Genomic DNA, 11,237 nt, shown 5'->3' on the forward strand with positions numbered 1-11,237 from the left:
ATGTATACATGGTCAGTGCATGTGTGGCTAGCTAAAAGTTTTAAGGCATATTTCAAGTGTTTCACAGCTTAAAAGCTTCAGTCCATTGCATCGGACTATGCACTGTTCTTTATGGAGCTGTCCGGAGTTCCATATCATGAAATTATATAGGACTGCTGCAAAATGAGTCTACACTAGCTCAAGTTCATTTAAAGTGGCTTTTTAACCCCAATTGATTTTGCTTGAAACTTTGAAAGTAATTTATCACATTTTTTCCACAAGCAAATTAATTTTTTCACACAAGTAGGGTTCACCTTCACGCTAATGGAATTCATTTATAATTATATTTTTCAGATTATCGGACAGAAGTTTTGTTATTCATGAGGAACCATTTTTAGCAAACATGTTGCGACTCAAAGTCCTAACCTTTGATGTGAACAACACACTAATAAAAGTGAGGAACTCAGTTGGTCAACAGTATGCCCAAGTTGCCAGTCACTTTGCTGTTAAGGTAAATGCTGATGAACTTGGCAACGCATATCGTGCACTTTACAAGGAACAAAACAAGAAACGCCCAAACTTCGGTGCGGAAAGTGGTATTACTTCCGAACAGTGGTGGGGTGAAATTGTGCACAAATCTTTCCAACAAGTTGGATATACAGAAGAAAACACGCTTGCAAAAATTTCTGCAAAACTCTACGAAGATTACAAACATGCGTCATCATGGCATGTCTTTCCAGAAGTGAAAGAAATGTTGAAATTTCTCAACAAAAATGGGGTTTGCTTAGGAGTAATATCAAACATGGACGAGCGGTTGATACCGATTCTTCAAGAGACTGATCTTGCGCAACACTTTGCTTGCATTTTACCATCAATACAAGCTAAGTGTCACAAACCAGATCCAAAGATCTTCCAGCAGGTGCTGGACAGGCTTCGGATACCAGCAGCAGATTGCGCTCATATTGGGGATAATATAGAGAAAGATTACTACGGAGCCAAGGGAGTTGGTATGAATGCATTTGTGATCGATAGAGATAAGACTGCCAGACAACAACATAATGATATACCAAAGGAACACTTTCTACAAGATTTAACGGAACTAGAAACCAAAGTTTTCCAGGAAATTAAATAACCTTTTTTTTACAGGGGAAAGAAGAATCACACATTGCACGCTAGCACAATTAAACATGAAATTACAATGGAAATATATCACCCCTTCGGATTCAGGTTGACAGGCCCATACCCAGTACCTCAGGGAAAAATTGTTTGCCCTATTTTCCCTCTAAACATACATGTAGTATTATTTTGTACACCGTAAAGTTGTAGATATAACTTGATCCTATGATTTTCTGCCAATACTTAGAGAATAAATGATATGAATTTTTGTATTGACGATAGTCAAGCCCAATATTTTGACTAGTGGATGCTGGGGCCTGTGAGTGCATGCCGGGGCATCCACTTGCGTATTAAGCTTAAGAACATGCTACATACTCGTGCCTTGACAAGCATTTTCTGTGACGTTGCTGCTGCCGTCTACCATGTGATAGACAGCATGCAGAAACCAATGAAATTCAGCACTAACAAACTAAGCCACAGCCACTGACCAAGAATGTATAAAGCTATCATGCACACCTTGGTCATGACCTGTTCTTGGCAAATTGCCTAAGATGCTCCACGGTTATTTTGACAGAACTTTCATAGCAATCAAGTATTCAGCGGCACATTAATATACGCGATACATGCGATCCAATCATTTTTATTTATTTGCCAAAATGCAAAAGCTGAACGCGATTACTAATATTTGACGGTGGACCTCTGCACCATCAGCGTAAATATTAGTAACCTCCACACGCGCTGCATGATTCCAGTTTTGTTGTTTGAAAGGTTGCTAGGGACCAATGAGAGCAGTGGCGGCACTATGGGGGCATAGGGGGGAAATGCCCCCCATCAGAACACTTGTTTTCACTTTGTTGATTTTGCCCCCCCTGAAATTCACTTTGCCCCCTCAATGCCCCCCCCCCCGAAAAAAAATTCCTGGTGCCGCCACTGAATGAGAGTTGTATGAAAGTTTTTGGGCATGATTCTTTGGTGTTTATTCATTATGATGTTTTGATGAATCCAAGTGTGTGAAAATGTTGGATCTCGCTATGATTTTTAAAATATTGGGATTCGACTACATCTCGTCCAATATTTTAAAACTCGTAGCTCGACCAATAAATATGGGCTCAATCAATCCAATTTTATATCACGGTTGGCTTGGAATCGAGCAAGACAATAACTACCTTTTTTTTAGTCCCAGTGCTTTTTGGGTTTCTCTGTCTAAGGGTAATGGGATATATAGGGATTGGTTATAGTGATCTGGTATTCAACGCTATGCACAATTATAATATGTGTATAAAAATTCCCTGCCGTGCAATTACTGGTACACCCCGTCAGTCCGAAACCCTGTCAGTCCAGAATCACCGCTAGTCAGAATTTTTTGGGTTAGGCCTAATCCTACCCCTAATGCTAAACCTAACCCTAACACTAACAAATTCGGACTAGCCGTGGTGTGTTTCGGGCTCACAGGGAGACCCTGCAATTACTATGCATAGTACCAAGTGCCTCAATATAACAATGTCCATCCATGTCAAAGATATTATACCCAAAGATTACCTAATCAAAATGTCACCATACATAACGCTATGGCAAAACTGCATAATTTACATCCGGTATTCAGATTTCACACCACCAAATAGTATTATGTGGCTGTGCTCCCGTCATTTAAATTCTCAGAAAAAATCATTTACACCTAAAGTATTAAAATGAGCAGAAATTTGCATATTTTTGGCTAAATTTGGATTGGTCATGATTAGTAATGTTAAATCCTGCAAATGTACCACAAATGGGAGAGAATAAGTAATTCTTAATCATTTTAAGCAGCCTTTTTCGTCTGGAAAATGGCATGATTTTGCCTTAAAATTTGGTAATTCCAGGAAATAATAGACTTCAAAGGCCACTCGTAAAAAATAATGACGGTCAACCTATCCAGATCCAGAGGGATTAACTAAGGGCTGATTTCAACCATCATAGTTGTCGCCAAGAACCGAGTCGCTCTTGTGTTTTCTAAAGGCAAATTTAGCACATATCTCTATGGGACTATGATTTGGTGGTGTGAAATCTTCATCTGCAAGGACCCAAAATCATTTTGGTTCTTGATTGGTTAATAGTTTTATTACATTATAATAAGTAGTGATACTATTGGCCAAAACTTGACTCTGTATTCCAATGTAAATGGTAAATGAAAATAAACTCCTCAAAAAAAGTTTGGAAACTTTCAAAAACGGTTGTATATCAGAAAATTTTGAAATCTATCTCCATATTGTTTCATACCAGCGAAATCATTGTTCTTTTCTGTCAACAATGATGCCTCATTTGTGACGATGGCTTATTGCACGGCTGAGTAACTTGCTTTGAAAGACAGAGAGGTCTCAAAGAAAATGTGCGAAACTGACCATTATCTTCGCTCATCTTGTTGCTCTAAATGAATGAACGAGTGGTTTAATGCATGAATAAAAGAATGAATGAAAAGTTGTTTGCAGTACATAATGTTGAATGAAAAGTGCTAGGATGGGATTAGCAGTTCTACTACTTGTGGATTCAAACAGATCAACGCAAGTCAACCTAACTTGCTGGTCACTTCTTCATAGTGGTCATTTGCAAGAAATTTCTAAGCAAACTTGGTTCGATTACCAGACCTGGATAAGGCTCACGCTATTGGTCAGCTTGAGGCTGGCATACCTCAGAATCACGGCAACATTTGGATTTTCCTGCAGTATGATCTCCAAGCTAAAAGTCAAGTTTCGTCAGACCGGAGATGTCAAAGACAGACCCAGAAGTTTCCATCCAAGAAAAACAACGGCTGCAGAAGACCGGTACGTGAGACTGACAGTACAAAAACCGTTTTTAATAAAACAGTGGGGTATTCCTTAGTTACTCATGTTTACTGATGCAAATGGCGCAGACAATGACAGATTTGGCACATTTTGTTTGAGACCTCCTTGTCTTTCAAAGACAGTTACTCAACAATAAAATAAGTTATGGTCACAAATTTGGTATCATTTTTGACAGGAAAGAACAACGCTTGTATTGATATGAAATAATATGGAAATAGATTTCAAATTTTTCTGATATAAAGCCGTTTTGGTAAGTTTCCAAACTTTTTTTGAGGAGTTTATATATATACTGAATGTAAACTTTAGGACACTTCACTTTGTATCTGACGGTCACCACAACAAGACAAATAAACCTCACCCTTTTGGGTCGATCCCTCAACATTGGACTCTGTGTTCAACTCTTCGCTAATTTCCCCATACTGTATTAATGCCCGTCACAGTATACGATTTATTCCTTGGTAGAGAATAAATAGGGGTCAATATGCCAAATATGGACTTAATCTTATGCTGTCTTTAGTCACGTTCAATACAAAGAATTTTTGATATGCCTTTGATGCAATACCTCAATAAAATCATGTTAGCATATTTTACACCATATTCTGCTTTGTTTTTATTTAATAGCATGAACAACATGGGGATAACAACAATGTGACCTGATCTGATCCACTCGGCTAAAGTTGGAAATTTTGAAAATTGAGTTACTACCATTAGCTCCTACACTTAATGATATTGAATCCCCATGTCTCTTAAATACTTGGTTTACAAAGTTATGAACATTTGATATATCCATTTTCTTATGTTTTTTATTGTTTTTTTCCTCCTCATTTTTGCCTATATCATAGTTTCATTATTGCTGACTTTAGCCTGATTGGACCCGATCTGGTCACATATATGTGCCCTGCTCCCACAAATGAGCATAAAGTTGCAAGTTGGGAGTTTTGAAACGTTCCAACTGTTGAATTGATGATCTTTGCTTTGAAGGCCCATGTTTGTCCTTTGTGAATGATATATTAAATACAGAATAGAGTACCCCATTCACAAAGGACATACCACTGACTATACAGGTGTCTTCAACCAAAGAACAGCAACTCAACAATTGGAAGGTCTTGAAACCACCAAGTTGCGACTTTACGCTCATTTTGTGGGAGGGAACATTTTGTAAAAATTTGTACCACCAGCATGACACAAAATAAACACAACAAATATTGTAAAATAATATAAATTTTAATATATGGAAACACTTTATTAGCCACCAACTATACACAACGTCACAATACTACAAAAAATGTACAGATGTTTGCTAGTTCAGATCCCAGGGGTAACAGAGGGGGTAGGGGAGGGGTAATCAGTACAAATGACCATATGGGGATGTGGCAGAAATATGGGTCTCATTTGTTTTGGCCTCTGGTTCAATAATGGTCCCCTTTTCTCAGAGATGCCACTTGCTTGTTGAAAAAAATCAGTAAGTTGCGAAGCGTAGCTACTCATTCATTGCCAAAAAAAATCCTGAATTCTTGGCTAAAAGTGGCAAAAATCAGGAATTCCTGATAAATCAGGAAAAGTGGCATCTCTGTGACTCAATTTTGTTTTAAAAATGGGTAAATTTTTTCAATTAAAAAAAAATATCCCATTTTCACCGCACTGGTCCAAATTTCTGTGTTCCATTTGGCCAAAAATTGAGGACTCTGATATAAAAAAAAATGGGTCTAATTATCTTGGCGAATTGGTACAATGGACTATTCCATTTAAGATCCACACTACCCCTGTGGAAGATTTTTGAAATATCTTACACAGTGGAGTATGAATTTTAAATGGAATGAACACAGCAGCTCCAGCATTTGAAACTCACCCTCAGTCCCTCTGTGGAAGATCCAGATTGAATCTTTCTCAGATGGTGTATGCTGCTTAATAATATTCATTCCATTTGAAATTCATACTCCCCCTGTGGAAGATATTTCCAAAATCTTCCACAGGGGTAGTGTGTATTTCAACTGGAATAGCCCTGGGTCCACTTTCAGATTCTCAGAAGCACATCCTTACCCCCAAACCAAACTTGAGTACCGCCACCTAAGGTTCAAATATTAGCTTATATACAGCCGATATATATACTGGTCAAATTCTCTCTCTTTATATAAATTATACAAGATGTATACTATGATTTAGAATACACTTTCTTCTGTTATTACTGTTTTGCTTGTTTGGTTGTTTTTTTTAATTTACAGAATACTGGACAGAGGGTGGTAGGCAAACAATTTGTCATTTGTTTTTTACATATTAAATATGCATCATGACACTGTTTACATACATGATAAGTAATTGTGTAAATGCATGATAAACTGCTGCTTACCGAGATTTGTTCGTAATTGCTTTAAAATATTTTGGGATATTTTCTCAAATATTTGTAATACTGTTTAAAAAGTGTTCATAACTGATCAATATAAAAAGCAATGTACAATGATATTTTGTTTCACAATCAGAATTTTACATTTTTGGGTTCTATATTTTCAAGTTATAATGGGCTCCATAATTTGCAGAAAATTTATTTTCAATATCCGTTGTTACATAATTGGCTATTCTAATTGAAACCCATACACCCCCTTTGGAAGGCATGACCTTTATCTCCCACACAGGGAGTGCAAATTTCAAATAGTCACCCATTCAGGTGACCCTCAAATTTCAAATGAAGTCGCCCATTCAGGCAACCCCATTTGAAATTCACACTCCCTGTGTGGGAAATTAAGGTCATGTCTTCCAGAGGGGTTATGGATTTCAACTGGAATAGCCCACTGGTTGACTTTCATCAAAACTTTTTCTCAAAACAGTTTCTCAAAAGGTACAACATATTGTTGCATGGCATTGATAATGGGCTATTCCAGAAAATAAGTACACACCCCCTATAGAGGAGTGAATTTAAAATGAGAGAAAAACTCGGATTTCCAAGCTTATCTCTCTACAAAAGTCCGGATTTCCGGAGCTTGGATGGATAGAAAAAGTCTGGATATCCGAACTCCTCTATAGGGGGGTGTGCGCTTATTTTTTGGAATAGCCCAATATATAGATACCTTCCAAATAATGTCTTCAATACATTATGGTAATTGTCCATCAAATACAGAAATGGGTTTAGAATGAGTGTTTTTTTTTTTTTTTTTTTGGTCAAAAGTTTGTAGTAACATTAAATACTAGGCTATACAAAGGTCATGAAATTTTTGTGTGTGAAAACAATAATGTTAGAATGTTTATTAGCAATTTTTAAAATGTTTTTAACCTGGAATTCAAATGTTTTATAGCCTTTATCATCCTAACATTTTCTAGCAACCTTTTTATCCTTTTCTACACTTTTACAAAAACATGTTTGCTGGGTTTTGATAGAATTGACATGCTCATAGAGCAAAATTATGTTAAGGGCTAGAGATAAGGGCAAGCTGGGTTTTCACTTTAGCTTTTTTCGCAGTTGAACTACATTCATCTATTTTCTGATTGTGAAACTTTTCTATATAAATTGTTTAAAGCAGTTTTTGTTATATGCAAGATTTAGATTATTTTGTAAAGCTTATCTACACAGTATGATTTGTAGCACATACTATAATAGTTGTATAAAACAAGAATTTTATCAAGGGGGTACTTCAAGTATTACAGGTATGTGCTTAAATAGATCTGTTTTTTCACAACAAATCCCTAGACATGGGGTAGGTTTTTCACAGAAAATCCTTTTATATGGATCCATATATTAAAAAAGTCATCCAAAAATGGCAAAAATGTGGTACTTCTTATAGAAAATTCATAGATGTAGGTCCATATTTTGAAAAAAGTGTCAAAGAGGAAAATGATGCCATTTATTGAGTCAAAATTACCCCTAGGAATGGGGTAGGGTTTTGAAGCTTGGGCGACACACCTCGTCAAAATATAATTTAAGTACCCCTCCCCTGACACCAACACCCCCCCTGGAATTTTATTTGTGCCATTATACCCAAAAAACATATCTGGAACTTTTGTTTGTTCTTAATCCCAAGCAGATGGCTGGGCAGGCCACAGGCACTCCACTTATGGAGTACAATTGTTTTTTTGTTTCTTTATAAATTTGTGGTATGTTTGATACAGAAACATATTGGGTTTGCCCCGTTGAAATCCATACACCCCCTAGATGAAGATAGACACAACCTTAATCTCTCACATAGGGGTGTTATGGTCCTGGGGGTACTCAAGTTTGGTTTTGGTAGGGACGTGCATTGAGAATTTGAAAGTGGACCCATAAATATACCAATTTTTCAAGAAATTTGGACCCATTCATATACCAAAAGTCAAAATTTTCGGCCGAATTTAACCCAAACTGTCTTAGTTTTTACAAATTTTCCCAAAATTTTGAGAAAATTTTGAAAATTTTAGCTAGATTAGGGAAAATTGGGCTATTTTCCCAAAAAAATCGAGAAAATTTTGAAAAAGGACCCATTCATATACCAAAATAGGCTTTGAAAAAGGGCCATTGATATACCAAAAGGCTGAAAATGCTACCCATATTTATGCACGTCCCGTATGGTCATTTGTACCGCAGTACCCCCGGTTATGGTAGAGATATGCAGTCACCCATTCAGGTAACCCCATTTAAAATTCACATTACCTCTATGGAAGATTAATGTCATGTCTTTAATAAGGGGTGTATGGAAATCAACTGGAATAGCCCGTTTTAGTTACACTAGGTCTTGATGGTCATCTGGGCCATCAGGAATTGTGACAAATTACATTTAAGTAATAATTTTAAAATAATTTAAAAACTTAAAAGTCATACATTCTAAATTTAATTTCACAAAACAAAATTTGCATTTAAAGTAAAACATAACTATTATTCTTGTTAATATTTTGTATAAATATTATTCTTATTAATATTTCGATTTTTTTGTTTTGTTTTGGCATCTGACATGATAGTGTAACATCATCAGCAGAATTCTGGCTGTGAATCTACTTTTAAATGTTCAATCATATTTATTAATTGTTTAGTATATTTAAATATGTACAGTAATGAAAGCTCAAAGGGATTCACATAATGTAATTATAGTAACACAGACAGTCTACAATTGCAGTACAATTATACTTTTTTTTTTTACCTTTTTATGATTATGAATCAATACCTAAACGACTCACAAATTTTGATATCAAAAGTATTCAAATAGGCAAAGTGTATTTGTAATAAGCTATCATTCACTCTACCATACTAAGTTCATTCTTCTGATTATTATGTACACATATATATATATGAACTTCAGCCCCTTTGTGTTGTAATGAATAACCCTTATACTATACATAAAATGTAAGTGGATAACCTTACAAGTTAAATAGAAATTTGAACTAACCGGTTACACACAAACACACATCTTTTAAACGCTATAATTGCAACTACGGGCTTTGCATTAATTACATGTGAACATTCATAGGCAATTCAAGTTAAAAATCTCATTAAGATATAACTTAATTACTCTTTTTACTTTGGGTTGATCATTCTGTATTGGCTAACTTTGCTTCCCTGGGTGTCCCTGAGGAAAGTTTAGGTGTGATTCTTTTCAGAAGTGACAGCAAGGTCTTTGTAATAGTTCAGATACTGTATTTTTAATTTGGAAGGCAGATAGTTTTGATTCATTCTGCTCTCTAAGTAAACATGCAGCATCTACCATACAGACTATAATAAGCACCAATGATGTGCAACCATTTAAATATATTCAACCAATTAATTTCTTGCGATTTGAAAACATATTCGACCACACAATGGACACTGTGTACAATACGTTGCACACTCAAGTAAGAACAATGCTCTACATAAAATAGTGTGATCGATCAATTGTACCATGCCACATGCTCATCGGACGTGCTCTCCAGTGTTCGAAATATCATGCCTCAAAAAGTTACAGGCCAGCCGGGCTTGACCTTAAAAAGTTACCGGCCAGCCGGGTCGGCAACTAGATGCCAGTCAGAAACGTTACCACCCAGGCCAAAACGTAACAGGCCAATGGCCGGCTGACTGGCCATATTTCGAACGCTGGTGCTCTCGCCAATGTGTGATCTGATCTGTTGTTGTGTTTTTGTTTACTGCACATGACAACTAATTTCTGAAGATTTTCAATCAGCTGCTGAAAAGTATAGTAGATAGCATCAGAGGACAAAATCTTTTTTTCAAACTTTCATATCCAGAAACACTTCTTAAACAATCTCATAACTTCTCCATTGGCAAAGATACTTCTGTGTCTGCCATTTCTCAATTTGGTTGACTATAAACAGTACTGTACTACTGATCAAGGTTTGATATTATTTGGACAGTCTATAAAACACTCTTCATAATTATACTCTTCTGAATTTCTTTCACACTCCTTCATTCAACCATATATTTTCCACAAAATCAAGTTTTTCTTTTGATAAACTTTACTGATATTTGGAGCAAAGTCAGTCAGTTACAAAAATAGCAAATTATTAAGTTCCCCAAAAATGTATTTTTTGGGTATTTTTGGTACTAATGAGGAAGCAACATTTTATACCTTTTTTAGGAGTTAGAATATATACATAACTTTGTATTTCAGTAGATAACATTATACTATAGTACAGGTACATAGGGTCTATCACACATAATCACTTGAATCTGATTCATTTAGATATGTACAATATAAAGCATTGTATAAGTTTGCAATACTATTGCTATAGCTAACTAATTTCACATAGACCTATATGTTATTATATACAACACAGCCCTAATTGGATTTATCCATTTAAAGTCAGCCCTCCCCTGTGGAGGATTTTGGAAATATCTTCCACAGAGGGGAGTATGAATTTCATGTGGAATTAGCACATTAACCAACTCTATTTGAAACCCACCCTCCCTGTTCCTGTTGCAACTTTCATATTGTATGATACAAATCTATAATAGGCCTACATCATAAAACCCGAGGGCACTTCAATATGAAATGGATATAGGTGTTGGGCTGGCACTTTCGCACTAAGGGGCATTCGGTGAGAGCAAAATGTAAAAAATATGGGGTCATTGGGTGCGAGCATGATTTTTGGCATTCGGTGAGAGCAAAATGTGAAAAATATGGGGTCATTTGGTGAGAACATGACCTTTTTTTTAATAGAATCTTTGGGTGAGAGCCGAAAAAGTGCCACAGAAACCTCGAAAATCGAGTATCTAGTTCTAAATGGCTTCAAATTTCTTTGTTTTTTCAAAATAAGTAACAAAATCAGTGATAAATGAAAGTTGCTGTTCAAATTGGACTTGTAAGGGTCTTTGGGTGACAGATCAAATGGAAAAATAGTGGGTCTTTGGGTGACAGAGTATGTGTTCCTAAA

The 11,237-nt window shown here is 36.0% G+C and overlaps 1 protein-coding gene across 1 annotated transcript; it reads left to right on the forward strand.

The window, feature by feature from the left end:
• Nucleotides 1-781: 781 nt before the first annotated feature.
• Nucleotides 782-1,111, forward strand: LOC140137104 (haloacid dehalogenase-like hydrolase domain-containing protein 3). The gene has a single exon (XM_072158762.1). The coding sequence runs from the start codon at nt 782-784 to the stop codon at nt 1,109-1,111; it is 330 nt and encodes a 109-aa protein (XP_072014863.1).
• The last annotated feature ends 10,126 nt before the right edge of the window (nt 1,112-11,237 follow it).

The sequence above is a fragment of the Amphiura filiformis genome, chromosome 17 (assembly GCF_039555335.1).
Source record: "Amphiura filiformis chromosome 17, Afil_fr2py, whole genome shotgun sequence".
In the NCBI taxonomy this organism is placed as follows: Eukaryota; Metazoa; Echinodermata; class Ophiuroidea; order Amphilepidida; family Amphiuridae; genus Amphiura; species Amphiura filiformis.

Excerpts from the sequence above, each read along its gene's own strand:
- LOC140137104 (XM_072158762.1), top strand. The coding sequence starts at position 782 with ATGGACGAGCGGTTGATACCGATTCTTCAAGAGACTGATCTTGCGCAA.